A 24,304-nucleotide genomic window follows, 5' to 3' on the forward strand; every position below is an offset into this window, starting at 1 on the left:
AGGAGTGCAGTAGAACAAAGAAATTGGGGACACAGGTTGAAAGGGTCATAAAGAAAGCTTTTGGCACATTGGTCTTCAGCATAACTTCCTATTTACTGTATTCAATACTTTGATTTATGAAGCTGTATAAAATGTTGGTGAGGCCTAAATTAGAGTATTGTGTGCGGTTTTAGTCACCTACCTACAGGAAAGATGTAAGTAAAGTTGAAAGAGTACAGAGAAAATTTACAAAGATGTTGCCAAGACTAGGGGACCTGAATTATAGGGAAAAATTGAATAGATTTATTCCTTGGAACATAGAAGATTGAGAGATTTGACAGAGGTATACCAAGTTATGAGGGGTATAAATAGGGTAAATGCAAGCAGGCTTTTCCCACTAAGATTGAGTGGGGCTACAATTAGAGGTCACGGATTAGGAGTGAAAGGTGAAAAGTTTAAGGGGAACATGATGTGCTATTTCTCCATCGAAAGGATTGTGAGAGTGTGGACAAAGCTGCTGGTGCAAGCGGTGCATGCGCACTCGATTTCAACATCAAGGAAAAGTTTGGATAGATACATGGATGGAAAGGGTATGGAGATCTATGGTCCCAGTGTACGTCACTGGGAGTAGGCAGTTTAAATGGTACGCCATGGTGTAGATAGATGGAAGGGCCTGTTTCTGTTCTGTACATATCTATGACTTGCCTATTTGTCTCTTTTCACTAATCTCACTCCTGCCACTTTATCCCTGCAAGCAGCCAAATGCTACACTTACCCATCCATGTCCTCCCTTACCTCCAATAAGGGCCCCATACAGTTCTTCCGGGGGAGGCAACATTGCACCTGCGAATCTTGGGGTCGTCTGTTTTAGCCGGTGCTCCCAATGCAGTCTACATTAGTGAGACCCATCAGAAATTTGGGGACCACTTCATCAAGCATATCCGCTTCATCCGCCAAAAGCGGAGGTTCTTGGTGGCTAACCATTTTCATTGCTATTTCCATTTGCTTTCCAACATGTCAGTCCATGGCCCCCTCTTGTGCCATGATGAGGCCACCCTCAGGGTGGAAGAGCAACATCTCATATTCTGACTACCAGCTTCCAACCTGTTGGCATGAACGTTGATTTCTTCTGGTTTTAAAAAAAGAAATTCTATCCCTCTTGTATTCCCCAGTCTGGCCTCTTACCTCTTCGCAGCAGTCTATCACCTCCCCCTGGTGCCCCTCTTCCCTTTCTCCTGTGGTCCACTCTCTTCTTCTCTCAGATTCCTTCCACTTCAGCCCTTTACCTTTTCCACCCACTTGGCTTCACCTGTCACCTTCCAGCTTGCCCCCTTCTTTTTACTCTGGCATCCTCCACCTTCCTTTTCAGTCCTGAAGAAGGGTCTCAGCATGAAGTGTCAACTTTTATTCATTTCTATAGATGCTGCCTGACCTGCTGGGTTCCTCCAACATTTAGTGTATGTTGCTCTGGATTTCTAGCATTTGCAGAATCTCTTGTCTTTATCACTAATGCTCTTGATTCTTTTCTTAAAGCTGATTTAAACAAGGAAAAAGATGGGAAAGAGGAAGCTGCCCCCCAAAAGAAGAAAAATAAGAAGGGTGAGTTATTTCAAAAAATAGTTGTTAGAAAGATTAGTATTCAGAGGCTTGATCTAGAAAAGAGTTCCTATTCCACTGTGAAAATCAAAAGAGATGTAGATATTGGACATCGGAAATAACACAACAAAATGCTCAGCAGATCATTCAGTATCCGTGGAATGCAAAAGCAAAGTTACCATTTGAGGTTGAAGACCCTTCAGCAGAAATGAGAAGGAGATAAAGGTCCAGATAAGAGAGCAAGAGGGATGAAAAGAACAAAGGGAATATATAAAACAACACACTCAAAATGCTAGAAGCAAAGGGGAAGACTCCGAAATAAAAGGTGAAGGGGAGGGGAAGGAAGATGGTGAGAAGGTGTTCGGTGAAGTCATGTGGGTGGGAAAGATAAAGGGCTGGAGAAGAAGGAATACGATAGGAGAGGAGAGTGGACCATTGGAGAAAGGGAAGGACGTAACACCAGGGAGAGATGACAGGCAGGTAAGAAGAGGTAAGAGGCAAGAGTGGGGAGCAGAAGAAGAGGGGAGGGGGAGGGGGAGGGGAAAATTACTAGAAGGAGAAATGGATATTCATGTAGTCAAGTTGGAGGCTACATAGACAGAATATAAGGTGTAGCTCCTCCATGTCCAACAGGTTGGGAATATATACAATTGGGTAAGGCCAGGGTTGCTATGAGGATCAGTCATCTTATCAGATGGGTTAATGAAAACAAGTTAGTGATTATGTTTCTATGATGTGTGTCAAATTCCATCAAGGCAGCTGGAGAATTCAGATTCAAGTTCCATAAAAATTTGGTGTACAAGTTGCTCCTGTGTTCCAAGTCACTTCTCCTGTTTGTGAACTTCAAGCTTTCCTGTATGTTTTTTTCTTGCGATATGTGCATCTTTTTCCAATCTGTTCTCTATGTGATTGCAAACAGAATATGAAGGGCACTTTGAGAAAACTTGTTTCCTTATCTGCTGGCCATGGTCATTGGCTGAGCAGGCCAGCGAACAGAAGGGGAGCATTCAGGATGTGGCCGTCATAGGAGAGGAGTATCCTCTTCAATAGTGGGAGAGACAGAGCAATCTGATTGCAAGGCAGTATGATGAGGCTGATGTGACCCCGGCGAATATAGTGTCCCACAGCTTGGAAATACATATTTGGTGTATAAATCGGCATGGTAGCATTACAGTTAGCCTAACACTATTGCAGCACTGGTGACCTGGGTTCATTTCCTGAGGAGTTTATACGCTCTCGCCGCGACCGTTTGGGTTTCCAACGGTTGCTCCAGTTTCCTCCCACATTCCAAAGATCTGCAAATTAATAGGTCATGTGGGTGTAGTTGGGTGGTGTGGTCTCATTGGCTAGAAGTGGCTGTTACCGTGCTGGATCTCTAAATAAAATAAAATTATAACACATACCCCCAATTTCTCATCATCAATATCATGAGAAATGTAATGAGGATATTCAGCCTGTTGAGACGTGCAAACTCGTATCAATCCCATTCCCCCACTTCTTTCCTAGTGACAACTTCTCCCTCACCTCAGTAACTCCATCCTGATTCTCCGACCAGTCACCTACGTGAGAAATAATTAACTACCAATCAACACAACTAACTGGAGTTCAGGGAAAATGCGTAGACTCTGCTCAGCCAGTATCTCGAACCTGGGTTACTAGAGGCAGGAGAGCCACTGTGCCATCATCCCTTTGCTCACTCACTCACTCACCTCAATGCTGAACTGATTTCACAACTGATGGGCTCATTTTCAAGGACTCTACAACTCATGCTCTCACTATTATTTATTTACTTATTTACAGTTTTTACCTTTTATTCACATGGTTTGTCTTTTTGCACATTGGCTGTTTGTCAGTCTTTGTGTGTAGTTTTTCATTGATTCTATTGTATTCCTTTAAGATGTTGGAAAACATTTGTAACTGGGGTTGAGTAGCTTGCCGAGCTGGCTTGTTAGCTTGCAGACATTTCGTTACCCAGCTAGGCAACATCACCAGTGCAACTTCAAATGACCGTCTTTTATGTGTCCTGTGATTAGTCTGCTTGTGTGTGTGTGTATGTATGTATGTATGTATGTATGTATATATATATATATATATATATATATGTGTGTGTATATATATATATATATATATATATATATATATATATATGTATGTATATATATGTGCCATTTCTATTTGTTAACAATTATGTAATCCATGATTGGTTCGTTAAAATCCGATTAGGTGATAATTGTTGTCCAGGCTAAGGCTAAGTTAGTTGACCGTTATGTATGATCAGGGATCCTGATGTAGAGGAATATAAAATAAAATGCATAAAATTACAAAAGAAACCAATTATATTGAAATACAATTATCTAAGTATTTAAAAACAGCAAATTTGTGATTATAGTAATATATGTGCTTCTTAACATATTAAATAGCATGACTGTACATTTAAAATATAGCCAAGTTTAAAATTGTTTATTTTTAAGACAGATCAGTGTGAATGCTGTTGTTGCTTAGCTTGAATAAGAGCATTAAACTGTGGGGTGTTCTTTGACAAAGCTACACGCATGTCATGTTGAACAGCCAACTGCAGGGCTGCCCGAGAGTGACAGGAAGACTGCGATCACATTCAATCTAGCAATGGGTCTAATAACTACCATAATTTTGAAGTAGTGATGAGCATGCATTAACAGTATTTTGAGATACTGTATTTGTAACAACTGTAATGTGATATGAAAAAATCTGTGATTTCAAAATCACAGGTACTGCTGATACAACTGTGGTTTGTTGTCTACATTCATAGTCATAGTCATACTTTATTGATCCGGGGGGAAAATGGTTGTCATCAATGGAAATGATAATTTTCAGTTAGAAGTGAAAATGAAGATGTAAACTTTTTTCCATCCAAATTCACATCCCCACAGTTAAGAACCTCTGCCATAAATAAAGAATTGGACTCTTTTGAGAATGGTAGAGAAAAATGATCGAAGTGTATCCCTTGTGTTTGTCTAGAGGAAGACAGCCTCTGGCCCAGCCAAACTGAGAAATCTCATTTGTGTGGCTGCTGCATAATGTGTTGCCTGGTTACAAATGCGAACCGCAAAATATCGGACAGTACATCATATGCAACTAAATGAGTGAGCTTTATAAATCTTAATCTGACTACAGGGTTAGTAAAGAAAAGGGCCCATTTTAATGAAACAGTCTAATGCGCAAGTTGGAGCTCACAATTTTGTCCCGTTGTTTCCCATCGACCTCCTCCAAACGTCGCCAACCTTCAGACCCTCGCTCAGAGTCCACTCCATCCAGTGGTCTACCAACTCTCTCCATCCGCGTCTTCTCTCTTCATCTCTCCCCGACAAGAGACTGTGCAATCCCTGCTCCCAGACCCACAAGAAAGAACAATGTGCCTCTCATTGACTAACATACATTCCAAAGGCCCTGTTATCTCTAGTCATAATCCAAACATTGCTGCTACCCAGAAACCATTACCTTAGCAGTGAAACATTACAGAGAGGCCATTACATTAGCAGTGAAACCTTACAGAGCATTACATAAGAGGAAATTAATAGTGTTGTCTATGCTTCTAGTCTGATGACGAAATGTTGTTTGTGGCCCTTGCAATTTTAAATCAAGAGGAGTAGGAAGAAATTTAGCTCATTTGAACAAAATTTATTAACAAAGTGAGTTAATATTTAGAGTCACAAAATGCTGAAGGAACTCAGGCGGCATCTATGGAAGTGAATGAACAGGTGATGTTTTGGGCCGAGACCCTTCATCAGGACTGGAAAGAGGGAGGAAGCCAGAATAGAAGGTTGGGGAGGGAAAGGAGTACGAGCTGGCAGGTGATAGGTAAAGTTAGGTGTAGGAGCCATGGTATCTATTTTCTGTCTATCTATATTTTATTTTGTGTTGTGTGTTTATTATGGGGTAATCTGTTAGGAGGGTTGGGACATGGTAGAACTGAATGCATATAGTTATGTATTCATGCTTTGTCTTGAGTCAGTTTAGTCTGGATAGAACCAGGAGGCAGTCAGAATGATATTTCTTTGTTGACCGCTTAAATACATTAATTTCACAAATGCTTAAGAGCTTTTAAGACCGCTTACTTCCTTATATTGCTGGTTTTAGTTTCAGTAGTTTTTTTATCGTTGCAAGATTGTTCATCTTTTGTTTCTTAATAAGGGATTGAACATGCTTTCTTTGACTGAGAACTTCATTATTGTGGATAGTGCATCATACAGTATCAAACCCCTTCACCCCCTTTGTACTTAGTCTCAGTTGTTTTGGTTTGTTTTCAAGTAACTGCTACATTACGTGAGGGAAAAGGTTGGTGGGTGGGTGGGTAGGTAGGTATGTAAAATAAAATTTGAAAAAGGCTTAGAAATTTAGACAAGAAGTATTTCTTTTGTTTAAGGTGATGTAAATGAAAATCTGTTGTTTCAGGAATGTAATGTGATTACAATCATTAGGCATAAGAAATAAGAATTGAATTAGGCCATTCAATATTTGCTGATTTATTATCCCTCTCAATCCTATTCTCCTGCCTTTTCCTCATAACCTTTGACGCCTTGACTAATGAAGAACCTATCAACCTCCACTTTAAATATACCCTATGACTTGGCCTCGGCAGCCGTTTGTGGCAATGAATTTCACAGATTCACCACCTTCTGGCTAGAGAAGTTCCTTCTAATCTCTTCTAAAGGGATGTCCTTGTCTTTTGAGACTGGGCCCCTGGTCCAAGTTTTGTACCATAAATTTGGGAACCGAGTTGCAAATTGTTTTTACACCAGAGATAGTTTTCACCATCAGGCTCACATCCTTATGGCATAATTTCTTGAGCAATGCCCATTAGAGCATTTCCAGAGGAATATAGGCACGCCATTCTCCAGTGCTCTGCCATTGGCCATAGTCAGGGCAATAAGGTTTACATGGTGCTGCCTGATCTGCAGCTGCACAGCTTAAAGATGTCAGCCTTTGTAGTTTACAGGCTGGTGTTGGGATCATTACAATATAGATACACCAGCTTTCCTTGTGTATGGGTAGGTGAACATTCCAACCCAACACACAACAGCCCCTGCCCACCACCACTACCTCTCCATTAACAGGCCCCATTCTCACTTTTCCCACTCTCGCAACCTCTGACCCTGCTTACACCAGCCTCAATACAGTGAGCCTTCTCCTGGGCTGATGCTTCACCTTGATTCGTCTTCACTCCTGATCCACACCTACTCTGAACCCCAGGTTCCTAAATCTTAAACCCAGTTTGACACCAGCATCACCCCATGGCTCTGATACACTGACCAATTCCATGTCTTGAAGAATACATTGCCCATTGATGCCAGTCATCAGGCCCTCCTCTCCCACCAGATTAAGATTAGCTTTACTTGTCACATGTACATCGAAACACACAGTGAAATGTGTAAGAGGTGTACTGGGAGTAGCCGCAAGTGTCGCCGGCAGACCATGTCCACAACTTACAAACCCTAAACACGAGAAAGTCTGCAGATAATTGAAATCCAAAGCAATGCACACAAAATGCTGGAGGAACTAAGCAGATCAGGCCCCTCCCCAGGACCGGAAGGGAAGGGAGAAGATGCCAGAGCAAAAAGGTGAGGGGAGGGGAAAGAAGCTGGCCAGAAGGTGTTGGACGAAGCCAGCCGGGTCGGAAAGGTCAAGGGCTGGAGAAGAAAGAATCTGACAGGAGAGGAAAGCAGACAATAGGAGAAAGGGAAGGAGGAGCGGACCCAGGGGGAAGTAACAAGCAGTTGAGGAGAAGTGAAAGGTCAGAGTGGGGAACAGAGGAAGGGGTGGAAAGGAACTAACCCTAACCCATATTGCGAGAGGAAAGTGGAGCACCCGAAGAAACCTACGCGGCCACAGGGAGTACATGGAAACTCCCTATAGATACCATCGGGAAATGACCCCTAATTTTACAGCTGCCGCTATGAAGCATTGCACTAAATGTCTTCTCAATCTTGTGATTTTCTTTTACACCCAGTGCCATCTGACATCATAGCCTCTACTGAATTGTAAAGTGACAGCCCTACAGTACTACTTGCTGAAGTAATGTGAACTGTGAATTCCTAAGCACATTTTCCTTCCATTTCCAGTGCCCTGCATGGGTTCATGGCACAAAAAAAGCTGTTCATCTCATCATTTTTCTGCCACCTCCTTTCATGCAACTATCTAACTGATCCCACTATTTTCCTGCCCTCCTGTTATTAGTGTTTCTTTTCTTTAGGGTGTTTAATTAACTTCTGTTTTGAATATTACTTTAAAAATCTACAATCAGTGGCCACTTTATTAGGTGCACCTATACACCTGCTAGTTAATGTGCATATCTAATCAGCCAATCATGTGGGAGCAACTCAATGCATAGGAGCATGCAGACATGGTCAAGAGGTTCATTTGTTGTTCAGACCAAACATCAGATTGGGAAAGAAATGTGATCTAAATGACTCTGTCCATGGAATGATTGTTGGTGCCAGGTGGGGTGATTTGAGTTTCTCAGAATCTGCTTATCTCCTGCTACACAGATCACTTCTCTCAAGTTGCATCATGGCTTTCAGCTATTTTTGATGAATATCTGAGATGAGTATGTACACATCCCTCCTTCCTTCCATGTTCTCTCCCTGTCAGCTTACAAAGACTGAGTTCTCACATTATTCAGGTTGAACTCCCTCCTCAGAGCATATCTAATGAGGTGGAAGCTTTGAAGTTTGAATTAAAATTGGGCTTGGATTTCTCTGAGTCTGCAAACTAATCCTATCACCATTTGAATACAAGAAAGGCTTAGTGAGACTATTTTATTGGGGCAATTTGCAGTGGACTGGCACTAAACATGTTTCATTCTTGCTGCAGCTTCCTGGTGTCTTTACCTGCAGAACATTGGGTTCCAGCAGAAACATTCTAAGATAAAGGCATCTATTGGCAGTTTTCTAAAGGAAAAGTCTATTAACTACAAAGAGATTGTACTCCATCCTTCCAGGTGAGTGCTGGGATTGTACATTTAAATCTAAGTGATATTTTTTCCCCACAAGCATTTTAACTGCTTTTTCTTTAGGTGAGATTTGATTGCAAATTGGTTAATAAATATTGCATTGATGCTTCCTCTGTGCCAAAATGGTTATGGCGAATGAGGTGTGTTTAAAGTGGGATCTCCCGGTGGCCACCTATTGCAATTCTACTTCCCATTCCCATTCCGACATGTCAGTCCGTGGTCTCCTCTCCTGCCAAGATGAGACCACACTCAGGCTGGAGGAGCAACACCTTATATTCCGTCTGGGTAGCCTCCAACCTGATGGCGTGAACATTGACTTCTCTAACTTCTGGTAATGGCCCTTCTCGATTTACCCCCCCCCCCACCCCTTTACCATTCCCCATTCCTGCTTCCCTCTCTCACCTCTCTCCTTACCTGCCCATCACCTCCTTCTGGCGCTTCTTCCCCTTCCCTTTCTTCCATGATCTTCTGTCTTCTCATATTCTTCTGCCCCCTTCTCCAGCCCTTTATCTTTTTCACCAATCAACTTCCCAGCACTTCACTTCCTCCCCCTCTCCCGGTTTCAGCTATCACCTACCACCTTGTACTTCTTCTTCCCCCCACCCCTACCTTTTTACTCTCACTCCTTCCCTTCCTTTGCAGTCCTGACGAAGGGTCTTGGCCCAAAACATCGACTATTTACTCTTTTCCATAGATGCTGCCTGACCCGCTGAGTTCCCCCGGTATTTTGTGTGCGTTGCTCTAGATTTCCAGCATCTACAGATTTTCTCGAGATTTGCATACCCATAGACAGTAACTCGATCATAAACAATTGCTTCTTTTATAGTGATGTTGAACAGTGGCTAAGAAGCAACATTAACCCCACAGCTCTTCTGAATAGTGTGCTAATATTGGATTACATCAGTGTAAAATAAAACCAATGAAGGTTCCATTTTGCTTCCCATTGGAAGGGCAAAACTACAGTATAGTGTTACCGAAAGTATACTCAGATGCCACTTTACCCAGTGGAGTCTTTGGTGTGGTCTTCTGCTGCTGTAGCCTATCCACTTTAAGGTTCGACATGTAGTACATTCAGAGATGCTCTTTTGCACGCCACTGTTGTAACACCTGGTTATTTGAGTAACTGTCAACCTTCCTGTCAGGTTGAAGCAGTCTGCCCATTCTACTCTGACTTCTCTCATTAACAAGGTGTTTTCATCCACAGAACTGCCACTCACAGGAAGCTTTGTGCTTCTTGTACCAATCTCTGTAAGCTCTAGGGATTGTTGTGCGTGAATGTCCTAGGAAATCAGCTGTTTCTGAGACACTCAAAACCACCCTGTCCGGCACCAACAATCAGCCCACGGTCAAAGTCACTTAGATTCTGACATTTGGTCTTATCAACAACTGAACTTCTTGTCCATGTTCGCATGCCTTTATACATTGAGTTGCTGTCACATGATTGGCTGATTAGATATTTGCATTAATGAGTAGGTGTACCTAATAAATTAGCCACTGAGTGTACTGCTGCCAGGGAAAGATGTGGTGAATAGGATTGTTCTCAGAACCAGCATAGATTTCAAGATTCAGGATTAGTTGTCGCACTCTTCAGTACACAAGTGTAAAGAGAATGATCTACAGTACTGTGCACATTTATATAGCTAGGGTGACCAAGGTTTTTGCACAGCACTGTATTTTTCAACGTGGAGCAGAGAATGAGTTTGTAAATCTGGTGGGAGCATGAGAAGATAAATATTGACTTAATTGGAGCTCACTCCCAAACTTCAACACAAGGGTGCTAGTCATTGAAATACTGCCTACTTAGTAGTTGTCGGGAATAAAATGCTTTCCTCCAATCTACTGCCAGCATTGAGTGTTGTCAGATCATGGTTTAGGGACAGCAAAGCTCCTTCAGTATTCAACAGAACCCATTGCTCACCACTTTCCACATTGCCCCAGCACCACCAACATGCAGGCATTGTCTGTATGAGTGAAGTTGGTTTGCTTGGATTGGAGGGCACTTCTTGTGGGGAGGGTTGGAGCAGGCTGGGGTTTTTCTCTTTGGAGTGGCAAATGGTGGAGGCAGTGTGAATGATGAAGGTTTGTAGGATGGTAGGATACATGAATAGGTGGATAGCCAACAACTTTTTCCCAAGACAAGTGCAGGTGTGTGTGGGGTGAGGGTTTTTTTTTGGATACTGTAAGTTGCCACAGGCCCTTATTTGGCAGCAAGACAGAAAGCGTGGGAGCTGCATAGCCCCGGTTGTAGTGAGGACTAGGCCCCTAGCTGTGGGCTTGCCTGCTGCTGCAGTCCAGTTGAGGACTATCAATGTGCAGGACCTGTCACTCAGGGTCTTGGACTATATATATGGTTTTTTTTTGTGTGACTATGTCTTTTTTGGCTTGCTATTTTGAATGTGCTGTGTATGTTTTGCACCTTGGCCCCAGAGGAACACTGTTTTGTTCAGCTGTATCCATGTATGGTTGAATGAAAATTAAAGTTAATTTGATTTGAGTGTGGCTGTAGGAAGGTGTAGTGGGGGGATGTCGGAGGTATGTTTTTTGAATGGAGAATGGGTGGGTCCCTCAGGCGCAGTGCCGAGTGTTGCATTGGAAGTGGATGCATTGGGAAGATGGATGAAATAAAAATTGAGGCGTATGTGGGAGAGAAGGATTGTATTGGAATAGATTAAAAGATCAGCACAACACTGTGGGCCAAAGGCTCTGAACTCTGCTCTACTAGAGTAGATTACAGAAGTCCCAAACCAGGCACAGCATCAATAGATTATAGTAAATTTATTTATTGATTTTTATTTAGTGATACAGCACCGTGACCAATCACCCTACTAACGTTTGGAATGTGGGAGGAAACCGGAGCACCCAGAGGGAAACCACACAGTCATGGGGAAAATGTTCACACTCCTTACAAACCGCTTTGAGAATTGAACCCAGGTCGCTGGCGCTGTAAGAACATTACGCTACCGTGCTGCCTGCATTGCATCCTTAAACTTCTTAATAATTAACACTCACACATCGCCTCAAATTAGTACAGGTTTCCCCCCGCCATCCGAAGGTAGAGCGTTCCTATGAAACGGTTCGTAAGCCGGAATGTCGAAAAGCGAAGCAATTACCATTTATTTATATGGAAAAATTTTGTGAGTGTTCGCAGACCCAAAAATAACCTACCAAATCATGCCAAATAACACACAAAACCTAAAATAACAGTAACATATAGAAAAAGCAGGAATGATATGATAAATACACAGCCTATATAAAGTAGAAATACTTTTCCACAATCATTGCCGGCACTGTTCTCTGTAGCGAAAATCTCACGCAAGCGCTCTTGGCAGAAAATCTCACGCAAGCGCTGTTGGCAGAAACACTCTCTCCAGTAACCTTTGTTACGTACCCTGTAACTGGGTTGCCAAACCAGCAGAAATGGACCACTGAGTTGGAGTCTGGATTACTGGAACTAAGAAAGTTTTATTAAAGAAATAAGCAACACAGTACTCTAATCAAAAGGATATAAATGCAACAGTTTAGCAATGATAAAACACACATGTACACGGAACTAGGATAATAGGATCAATCAAGCTCTATCGCAGTGTAGGGGTAAATGATCAGTTTCAAGTGACGCAAAGTTCAGTTCAATTTAGTTCAATTCAGTTCGCAGTAATCGCTGTTGTGCCGTTGGGGCGGGGAGAAGAGAGAGAACGAATGAATATGTAAATCGGATTCCAAACAGACCTTCGATATTCCTCGCAGTTAGCTTTCGGGCGAGCCCTTTGTAATGTCTTCGGAGGTCACCGACTGTGACCCCTCCGTTCCAGATACGATCGTTCTTCTGCGGTGAACCCAGCACCCAGGCAAGGGCGGACACACACACCAGGTTCCCGCCTGACCGTATCTTTCCACCCTGTGCGTCTATGGCTGGTCCCGCAAGCAGACCTCCAAAACTTCCACCAACTTGTGGGGGCACACCGCTTCCAGGGTCTCGTTACCTCGTGGAGTTGTGTGTCTGGTGCCTTAGCGAACCTGTCCCTTTTTATCCCCCTGCTGGGGTATCGCCTGTCCATCAAACTTCAAACAGTTCAGGGTTCAAAGCCACCGGTCTCTGACAATACTCGGAACTGTGTCTCCTTTTCGTTAATCCCTCTCGTCTCTCATTAACATTTCTGAATGTTCCCCCATTGTCCTCTTATCGGCATCAATCTTCTGATAATTTGGTCTGTCGTCACACCTTTAAGCTATGAAGCTGCCAAATCATACCAAATAACACTTAAAAATACACAGCCAATATAAAGTAGAAATAACGTATGCACAGTATAGTACCACTTACGGGAATCGGGAAGACAGCTTGCCGAGTGCACTGATGATGGTGTGTTAGACTGAGTTGTCGGAGATTGGTTGGTGCAGTGGCCCCCACCCTCCATACAGCGAACCAAGACCGATCCGTGAAGCGTACAGGGGTACAGCGGTAGCCTGGAGGCACACAGCACATCTTTAAGAAAAAAGCAGTAATAAACATGCTAATTAATTAGGTGCTGCCCAGCACATAATTGTCGGCCCAGATCAGAGGCGACGCAATCGGCAATCACCTCTGATCTGGGCCGACATTTACATGCCAGGCGGCACCTAATTAATTAGCATGTGTATTTTGGCTTTTTTCTTAAAGATGTCCTGTGTGCCTCCCGGCTACCGCTGCATTCTCCGCGAATCGGTATCTGTCCGTGGCCTGGGGTTGGGGTGGTAGGACACTGAGGTGTCATCTCATCATCTGTTTCCATTAGGGCAGGCAGGTCACCTTCTATGACTGCCTGCCTCGATGTCGAAGGTCGAGATTTGTCGTCTGCTGTGGCTGATGTGGAAGGCTTGCTTGACTGCTTAGCCTCGTGCCATTTTTAGATCATACAGTTCTTTGTAAGCACTCAAACCATCTTGCAAATATGCCCTAAACCGATGTACCCTTTCAAAATTAAAGTCGTACTTTATCATTGCAGCAAAAATCTCACGCAGTTGCTTCACGTTCAGTTCCTGGACGACTTCACTTTCGCTACTGAATTCGGTTTCGATTGTTATCCTTTCTTCTTCCAATTGCATCAGCTCTTCATCTATCAGTTCTTGGTCATGGGATGCCAAAACCTCTTCAACATCATCTTGGTCAACTTCCACAAGCCAAACTCACTTTGTCCTTACTTCGTTCACCACGATCGAAACGCTTAATTATGTCTAGTTTTACGCTAAGTGTAACACCCTTACGAGCTTCTTTTAGGCTTTTCCAATACCTTAGAACTCATCTTGCAAACGGCTGCTCACAGGCATGTGGTTAAGCAATGCTGGCGAGAATGCCGTTCCGAATCCAGGGGAGAGCGGCTGCTCGGGGCGTGCGCTGATTTTTTTGTGCATTGCTTTTCCCTGCGCACTGCCTTTCTTTGTAACAGTGAAAACACCTTCTGTTAGCGAAAACAGGTAACTAATGTAGGTCTTTCGTAACAGTGAGGTTTCATAAAGCGAACGTTCGAAAAGTGGGGAACACCTGTATTGGAGAACACGTATTAGGCTCAAATCCAGTGTTTTGCTATGACACCACTTAATTTCCTTGTGGTGTATTTCAGCTGATTTAGATCTTTCCTTAGCTAGCAAATTAAATACCATTAATGATGAAACGCAGTTAAAAGATCAAAGTTCAAAGTAAATTTTATTATCAGAGCACACGTATGTCACCACATACAACCCTGAGATTCATTTTCCTCTGGGCAGTAACTATAGCAGCATTAATGAAAGATCAACCAGAGTGCAGAAGACAACAAATTGTGCAAATGCAAATATAACTAAATAGCAATAAATAATGAGAACATGAGATAGAGTCTTTAAAATGACATCATTGGTTGTGGGAACATCTCAATGGATGGGCAAGTGAGTGTAGTTATCCCCTTTGGTTCAAGAGCCTGATGATTGAGGGGTGGTAACTATTCTTCAACCTGGTGGTGAGAGTCCTGATACTCTTGTATCTTCTACCTGATGACACTAGCAAGAAAACAGCATGGCCTGTGTGGTGAGGATCTTTGGTGGTGGATGGTGCCAAATCCACTACCTTTTTGTAGGATTTTCCATTCAAAGGCATTGGTGTTTCCATACCAGGCTATGATGGAGCCAGACAATGTAATCTCCACTACACATCTTTAGAAGTTTTTGATGTAGAACGTAGAACATTACAGCAGAGTACTGGCCCTTCAGCCCACAATGTTGTGCCAACCTTTTAACCTGCTTCAAGATGAATTTTACTCTTCACTCCCACGTAGCACATGGAAATCAGTGTTCCGTTAGGGAAGGAACTAAAAGTCTCTGCATCATTCAAAACACACATCCTTTCAAACAACTTCAGAATGTTGAAAGGCCTTGATAGAGTGGATATGGAGAGGATGTTTCCTCGGTGGGGGAGTCTAGGACCAGAGGAGACATCCTCAGAATAGAGGGACCAACTTTTAGAACAGAGATGAGGAGGAATTTCTTCAGCCAGATAGTGGCGAACCTGTGGAATTTGTTACCACAGGTGGTTGTGAAGGCAAAGTCAATGTGCTGTACTGCTTTCAGGTATAAGGAACTTCAGCCAGAGAAGCTGGTTTATCACCGTTGAACAAAGAAGTTTGGGAATGGGATCAGATAAAGATCTGCAAGGTCACAACTAATAGAAGAAGGGTAAATATCTAAGATGCTCTGGTGGTGGACTGTTAATCCAAATACAGATCCCACTGTGACAGCTGTAGAATTTTACATCTCAATAATCTGACTTCAAACTTCTGATTTGTCATTAAAACCACTTCTGGTTCACTTGTTCCCCTTTCATTGGAATACTTGTTATACTTTATGTTCTATGTATGATTTCAGGCCCACATTCTTGAATGTCCTCTGCTAAAGGGCAGTAAGAGATGTGTGGATAATTGCTATCCTTCAGAATTAGAAACAGAATCAGGTTTATTGTCACTGATATACAGTAATATGTAGAAGTCTTAGGCACAAATATATAGCTAGGGTGCCCAAGACTTCAGCACAGTACTGTATGAGGAATGGAGAACGAGTTTGTAAATCTGGCAGGAGTAAAGGATGTTGGGAGTAGTGAGGGTGGAGCGGTGCAGGATGGGGTGTGGGACAGCTGGCAGAGGAGTGGGGTGGGTGTGTGGGTGCAGACACACGCAGCCCCGAGACACCAGCAAGGTCATTTGATTCCAAGCAATTGGTTTATTGATCATTACAGAATGTCTCTCTGGTGTTTCTTGCTCCCTCCCCTTTCCCTTCCCTTTTTCCCAAACAGGGATTTCCTTTTCCCTGCCCTCTTCCCACTCTCAGTCCACAATAGAGACCCATATCAGAATCAGGTTTATCATCACTCACATATGTCATGTATTTTTTTTTGGTCGCAGCAGCAGTACAGTGCAATACATAAAATTACTACAATGCTCTGCCAAAGTCTTAGGGAATCTAGCTCTACATATGTGCCTTAGACTTTTGCACAGTACTGTACGTTTTGAAACTTGTTGTTTTGTGGTAGCAGTAAAGTGCTATACATGAAGGTATACTACAAATTATAATATGAAATATATATTAAAAAATCAAATTCAATAAGTAGTGCTAAAAGAAAGCAAAATAGTGAGGTAGTGTTCATAAGTTGATTGTCTATTCAGAAATCTGATGGTGGAGGGGAAGAAGCTATTCCTGAAACATTGCCTGAGTGCCTTCCAGCTCCTGCACCTCACTCCGGATGGTAGCAACCTGAAGAGAGCACGTCCTGGGTAATGGGGGTCCTTAATGATGGATGCTGCCTTTTTGAGGCATGACCTTTTGAAGATGTCCTCGATGGTGGAGACATCTGTCCTTGTCAGTGAGGCTCTGGATCTGAAAAGCAAATTAATTCCTAGCTTATTTGAAACTTAGGAACTACAGGTTAAAAGTGGAGAGCATATGGAACAGACAAATGTGAGCTTTTATTTAGACGGTGTGGTAGTGATGTGAGGGGTGAAAGGGAATTCGATAGACACGAGAGAAAATAATTATAACAAGCAGGGAATTGGGACTGACTAGAACATTTTATTGGAGATCGTATTGACTCAATGGACCAAGTAGCCAACTGTACCTGATTCTGATTTCATGAAATGGCCTAAGAAGCCAAAAGCAACTGTTGAGCTGAAGAAATTTTAAAAATCTGCAAAACAGCTGATTAGAACAAGTCAAGGACAGTGGGCAGGTAGACAAAACAAATGTCCTAGTTCTTGCCAGATGGTGGAAGAAGTGGAAACCGTCTTGGATTGAAGGTCCGACTGATAACCCGATAAATCAGAGATCATTTTGAAATAAGTTACTTGTGGGATGCTCTTCGATAAGGTGGAAGAATCAACGCAGGCTTATAAAAAGAATAATCTATGTCTGTAAATGAAGTAGGCTAAGCCCAGTGTCTGACTTACACTGGATGTAATAGGTTTGAAATGGCCTGATTCAGGGAAAGGCAAAGCACTCTACAATTCATCTCAGTATCATTTATTTAATATTACTTTTTTTTGTACTTGTGCAGTTTGCCTTTTGCACAATGGTTCTTCATCCGTCTTTGTAGTTTTTCATTGACTCCATTGTATTTCTTTGTTCTGTGAATGCCTGCAAGAAAATGTATCTCAGGGTAGTAGATGGTGACATTATACATACTTTAAATTGACTGAACTTTAAATATCAGAGCCATACCCTTATTTGGGAGAAGAGAAATGAAAATCAGGATCGGATTTAATATCACCAGTTTAGGGTGCAGCGGTACAATGCAATACATAATAATACATTGAGTTACAATAATAAATAATAGTTAAAATAAGTTGTGCAAAAAAGTAGTGAGGTAGTGTTCATGGGTTCACTGTCCATTCAGAAATAGGATGGTAGAGGGGAAGAAGCTGTTGCTGAATCACTGAGTGTGTGCCTTCAGGTCTCTGTACCTCCTTCCTGATGGTAACAACGAGAACAAGGCAAGTCCCCGGTGATGTGGGTCCTTAATGATGGATGTTGCCTTTTTGAGGCATCACTACTTGAAGGTGCAAACACGAGGAATTCTGCAGATGCTGGAAATTCAAGCAACACACATCAAAGTTGCTGGTGAACACAGTAGGCCAGGCAGCATCTCTAAGAAGAGGTACAGTCGACGTTTCGGGCAGAAACCCTTCGTCAGGACCGTCCGGGATGCCAGGGAGGCTAGTACCCATCTTGGAGCTGACTAAGTTTACAACTTGCTGCAGCTTTTTGCGATTCTGTGCAGTGGCCCCTCCATACCAGACAGCAATGCAACCAGTTAGAATGCTGTCCGCAGTGCATGTATAAAATTTGTTGCAGTCTTAGGTGATAATTGAAATCTCCTCAAACCCCTGATGAAGTGCAGCCACTGATGTACCTTCTTCATAATTGCATCGCCCAATATGTTGGGCCCAGGATAGGCACAACTAAGGATAACAAATGTTGGCCTTCACACTGACACTCAAATTTTATGTATGTATCTAAGCATATGATGAGCAGAGGATTTATCAACTGTCCTATAAGGATAGTTTGCATTTGTACTTAAGATGAAGAAAAATATAAAAATAGTGTAGTTTTGATCACTTAAGGAAATCTGTTGCCTCGCTCCCTGGAGTATTCACAACTTGACTGTGTTGAAGAATTCATTGACAGACAAGACAGAGGTTTGAGTATCTTAGAAGCTGGTCTCCTGGGATTTTCACATATAGCAGTCTCTAGAGATAATAGAATGGTGCAAAAAAACAAAAAGAAAAATCCTGTGGGTGGCAGTTCTTTAGGCAAAGTCACTTTGTTAATGGAGTTCAGAGGAGATTGGCCAGACTGGTTCAAGCTGACAGGAACGTGGCAATAATTCAAATAACCACAGATTACAACAATGGTGTGCAGAAGATCGTCTGTGAATGCACAATACATTGAACCTTGAATAGCAGAAGACCACACTCGATTCCACACCCGTACTCAATAAAGTGGCCATTGAGTGTATATAGCAATGATTTGTATGGGGGAACAGAATATAATATTTCTCAGGCTGTGAACGACACAAAAGGATGTAATGCTGAGGCTTTATAAGGCACTGATGAGGCCTCACTTGTAGCATTGTGAGCAGATTTGGGCCCCTTATTAAAGAGAGGATGTGCTGACATTGGAGAAAGTTCAGAGGACTTTCACAAGGATGATTCTGGGAAAAAAAGGCTTATTGTATGAGGAGCATTTGATGGCTCTGGGCCTGTACTTGCTAGAATTTAGAAGAATAGATCTCATTGAAACCTATCAAATGATGAAAGGCCTAGATAGAGTGGGTGTGGAGAGGATGTTTCCTCTGGTGGGGGAGTCTAGAACCAGAGGGCACAACCTCAGAATAGAGGGACGCCCGTTTAGAACGTAGATGAAGAGGAATTTCTTTAGCCAGGGAGTGATGAATCTGTGGAATGTGTTACCGCAGGTGGCTGTGGATGCCAAGTCATTTAAGGCATAGGTTGTTAGATTCTCGATTAGTAAAGGCATGAAGGGTTACGAGGAGAAGACAAGAGATCGGGGCTAAGGAGGAAAATGGATCAGCCGTGATGAAATGGTCGGTGTGGTGAATCTGTGGAATCTGTTGCCACTGGTGGCAGTGGAGGCCAGGTCGTTAGGTATATTTAAGGCAGAGGTGGATGGATTCTTGATAGGTCAGGGCGAAGACAACTGGTTGGGGTTGAGAGAGAAATGGATCAGCCATGATGAAATGTTGGTGCTTTCTTGGTGACCTAATTCTGCTCCTATGTCTTATTGTCTAAAACTGGGTGAGCTTGTGAGCTAAGAAGCTTAGAAGGAATTGGACAACTCTAGTGAGTGGGCAGTCATGCAGCAGATGCAGTAGAAAGTGGAGGAATGTGAACTTACTCAATTTGGTTGGAAAACCAAAAAGACAAAGTATTATTTGAATGGCAAAAGGTAGGGAAATGCTGCTGCATAAAGGAACCTGGGTATTTTGAACACTAGTCACTGAAAACAAGCAGATAGTTGCAGAGAGCAGTTAAAGAGGTGATGGTATATTGCTTTATGCAAGAGGTTTCATGTAACTGTCATAAAAGTCTTTTGTCAATATTTGGTGCAGTTTTGATCTATTCTCCCTGGAGGGAGTGCAGTAAAAGTTCACCTGAAGGATTCTTGAGATTGCAGAGTTGATTTATGACACAAGGCTGTTTCAGGTTCACTCAAGGTTAGAATAATGAGAGTGGAGTTAACTGAAACATATAAGGTTCTATTGTGTACTGTTTGGCTAGGTCTTCTAATATAGAGTAACAAACTACAACAGATTCAGAGCGGATAAAATTATTTGCAAGGGAAGCTACCTCCACACATTATCATCTGGAAAATAGCTTTAACCTTATTGCTCAAACAAATCACTTTTATACTTTTAATGGCATTCCTCCATTACCTGCTTTCTGTGATCGTGTGGGTTTCCTCCCATGGTCCAAAGATGTAATTGGTCATTGGACTGCAAGGGCCTTTTACTGTGCTGTATCTCTAAATTATATAAAATAAAATAGATACAGGGCATCATGGTGTTGAGAGTGGATTAGGCAGGGTTTGACTGGTGACACAAGCTTAAAGGGCCCAACAGCCTATTATTTAAGCTGGCCATCAATAGAGCAGACTTTGAGGTATTTCTACGTGGCAGAACCAAGATGGAGCCCGGGGTTTGATTGATGTAAGCGCAAATTGGAAAAGGTTGGGTATGGTCTGAATTGAGGTGGCAGCCTCGGGCCCAAGAGCATATCGATGTGGCAGGGCCCGGGCCCAAGGGCAAGGAACGACCCAAGATTCGGATGAATTAAGCGCGGGGCCAAATTGAAAAGGTCAGGGTGTCGGGGCTGGGGGCGAGGGACAGGCCTGCTGGATTTATTCGTCTCTGTACTGAACTGAAGCTTTGGCCTGCAACTAACTGGCTTCTGAACCTACCTGGCTATAGACTCGCTTTTGTGAACTTCAGTTCTGAATGCTCTAAGCTGTCTTTTATTGTTTGCGCTATTTTTTTTTTGTTTTTTTTTCCCTCTCTCTGCACATCGGGTGTTCAGTCTTTTATTTTAATGGATTCTATTGGGTTTTTCTTACGTTACTGTAGTTGTAGAGAAATCTAAGGGTTGTAAAAAGTATACATTCTTTATACTTTGCACATGTACATTTCTTTCAGATGTTCTGCTTGCATTGAACTGCATTGTGAGGAAGATGTGGACAAGGCATTGAAACTTGATGAGTGCAGGATCATTGGGGAAGCAGTAAAGATGAACAAAGTGGTGAAACTGGGAGCTCTGGATGCTGGTAATTACTCTTCGTTATTTGACTTTTTTAAAAATGCTTTGAGGGCATCATCTCTTCCTGGCATAGGGCACCCTAGACAACACAGTGCTCCGGTTCTTTGCATAAGCCCGGATGTGTTCCAGAAGCACTTTGAAGAGCGTAACAATGTCAGAGAGGAGCATCAGTCCTTACCATCTCCTACAGCAAGTGCCCCTGTTGCCTCAGGCAGAAGAATGTCCAGTTAGAATCAGAATCAGGTTTATCAACTCCGACATTTAAAAAGTATATAATAGGTACATTCAGTGGCCACTGAGTATATCCTCATGGTCTTCTGCTGCTGTAGCCCATCCACTTCAGAGTTTGAAGTGTGCGTTCAGAAATGCTGTTCTGCACACCACTGGACTCTCTCATTAACAAGGCTTTTTTTGCTCACAGAACTGCTGCTGACTGGATTTTTTTTGTTTTTCACACCATTCTCTGTAAACTGTAAGAGACTATTGTGTGTGAAACCCCAGGAGATTAGCAGTTTCTAAGATACTCAAACTAACCCATCTGGCACCAACAAATATTCCATGGTTAAAGTCACTTGGATTTCTCTGGATTCTTTCAAGAAAGAGTTAGATAGAGCTCTTAAAGATAGCGGAGTCAAGGGATATGGGGAGAAGGCAGGAAAAGGGTACTGATTGTGGATGATCAGCCATGATCACAGTGAATGGCAGTGCTGGCTCAGAGGGCTGAATGGCCTACTCCTGCACCTATTGTCTATTGTCTATCACCTTTCTTCCCCATTCTGATGTTCGGTCTGAACAACAACTGAACCTTTTGACCATATCTGCATGAGTTTCCTCTACCTGATTGGCTGATTAGATATTTGCTTAATGAGCAGGTGTGTTTAATAAAGTGGTTACTGAGTGTGTATATATTTTTAAAAAAGTTAAATAGGTAGTTCAAAAAGAGAGCAAAAAATAGTGAGGTAGTGTTCCTGGGTTCACTGTCAATTCAGAAATCTGCTGGTGCAGGGGAAGAAGCTGATACTTTGTCTTCCATTAAGTTCATATTCCTTGATTTCCTTAACATCCAGAAATCTATCAGTCCCTGTCCTGACAGTTCAACAGTTGTACCTCCAGTCTTCTTGTGTAGGGATGAAGGAATTTCTTCTTATCTATCCTAAATGGCTGTCCCCTGTTTTGAGATTGGCCCCTGGTTTAGAATATAGAACAGTACAGCACAGGAAAAACCTGCAATATCGTGTCGAACCAATTAAATGAATAATCAAATGGCTAACTAAACCCTGGGAAAAAGATACTGTCTGTCTACTCTATCTATGCCTCTCATAATCTTATAAACCTCTATCAGCTTCCACCACTACAGAGAAAACAGTCCAAATTTGTCCAACCTCTCGTTATAGCACTTGCCCTCTAATCCTGGTAAACCTCTTCTGCACCCTCTCCAAAGCCTCAACATCCTATAGTGGGGCGACTAGAACTGTATGTAATACTCCAGATGTGGCCTCACTAATAACTAATAATTTAATAGGCATCCGTTAGTCTCATGAGACCATGGATTTGCGCCTTGGACGATTTCCCAGGGCGCAGACCTGGGCAAGGTTGTATGGAAGACTGGCAGTTGCTCATGTGGCAAGTCTCCCCTCTCCATGCCACTGATGTTGTCCAAGGGAAGGGCACTAGGGCCGATACAGCTTGGCACCAGTGTCGTCGCAGGGCAATGTGTGGTTATGTGCCTTGCTTAAGGGCACAACACACTGCCTCAGCTGAGGCTCGAACTAGTGACCTTCAGATCACTAGACCGACGCCTTAACCACTTGACCACATGCCAACTGGAATTTTATAAAACTGCAGCATAACATCCTGACTTTTGAATTCAATGCCTTGACTAATACAGGCAAGCATGCCATGTGCCTTCTTAATCACCCTGTTAATCTGTGTAGCCACTTTCGGGGAGTTTTGAACCTGGACTCCAAGGTCCCTCTGCTCATCAGCACTGTCTTGCCCTTAACAGTATACTGCTTCTTTACATTTGACCTACCAAAGGTGCAACACTTCACATTTGGCCAGATTAAATTCCATCCAGAGAAAACATCCTTACAACCACTCTCAATAACCTTCTAAGAACCTGGTACATTTCATAAGATCACCTCTCCTTCTAAACTCCTGAGGGTACACGTCCAGTCTGCTTTCCCTTCTCCTCGTAGGACACGGCCTTCCATTCCAGTAATCATTCCTGTGAACCGTTATTGTTCTCTTTCCATCACAACTATATCCTTGCTTGGGTGGAGAGACAAGATCAACGCAACACTTCAGACACAGTCTCACCAGAGACATATATAAGACTGCAAGACCATAAGACATAGAAGCAGAATTAGGCCATCTGGCCTGTCTAGTCTGCTCCGTCATTCCATCATAGCTGATGTATTATCCCTCCCAACCTATTTTCCCCATAACCTTTGAAGACCTTACTAATCAAGAACCTGTCAACCTCTGCTTTAAATATACCAATTGACTTGTCCTGCACAGCTCCCTGTGGTAATGAATCCCATGGATTCATCACTCTCTATCTAAAGAAATTCCTCCTCATCTCCGTTCTAAAGGGATGTCCTTCCATTCTGAGGCTGTACCCTCTGGTCTAATCAAGAAACTATCAACCTCTGCATAAAATATACCCAATGACCTGGCCTCCACGACTGTGCATGGCAATAAATTCCAGACTCAGTCCTCTGGCTTAAGAAATTCCTCCTCTAAAGGAGTGTCTTCTACTCTGAGATTGTGCCCTCTGGTTCTAGACTCTCCCTCTAATGGAAATATCAACTCCACATCCACTCTATCTAGGCCTTTCAATATTTCATAGTCTTTAATGAGATCTTCCTCTCCCCCCCCCCCCACCTCCACCCGCCCATTCTTCTTAACTTCAGTGAGTACAGGCCCAGAGCCATCAAACACTCCTCACACATTAACCTTTCATTCCTGGAATCATTCTCATAAACCTCTGGACCCTCTCCAGTGACAGCACATCCTTTCTGCCAAGAACACTGGGTCCCAAACTGCTCACAATACTCAATGTGGTCAGACCAATGCCTTACAAAATCTCACTTTATAACAGCAGCAAAGGTATCTTTAGTCTTAGACTCAAATCCTCTTGCAAGAATGATTAACATATCATTTATCTTTTAATTGCTCCCTCAACCTACATGTTAATTAATTTTCACAGGTTCATCTCCAAGGACACCCAAATCCCTCTTGAATATCAGCATCTTTGTCTCGTATTGTTTAAATAATATTCTACCTTCCTGTTTCTTTTACCAAAATAGATGACCTTAGAATTGTTCATGTTAAGTTCCATCTTTCATGTTCTTGCCAATCGTTTATCCTTAGTTGTTGAGTAACCCGAGAGTTCTTCAGATCAAGTGGTGTTTCTGGC

The 24,304-nt window shown here is 42.7% G+C and overlaps 1 protein-coding gene across 1 annotated transcript in view; it reads left to right on the forward strand.

Moving 5' to 3' along the window:
• Positions 1 to 24,304, forward strand: part of LOC134346922 (uncharacterized) — a 142,230-nt gene that overhangs the window by 99,501 nt on the left and 18,425 nt on the right. The window contains exons 22-24 of the mRNA XM_063048780.1: positions 1,513 to 1,578; positions 8,425 to 8,551; positions 20,763 to 20,890. Of these exons, the coding sequence (XP_062904850.1) occupies positions 1,513 to 1,578; positions 8,425 to 8,551; positions 20,763 to 20,890 (321 nt within the window). The remainder of the gene's footprint in view (positions 1 to 1,512; positions 1,579 to 8,424; positions 8,552 to 20,762; positions 20,891 to 24,304) is intronic.

Source organism: Mobula hypostoma, chromosome 5, assembly GCF_963921235.1.
Source record: "Mobula hypostoma chromosome 5, sMobHyp1.1, whole genome shotgun sequence".
NCBI classification, from domain to species: Eukaryota; Metazoa; Chordata; class Chondrichthyes; order Myliobatiformes; family Myliobatidae; genus Mobula; species Mobula hypostoma.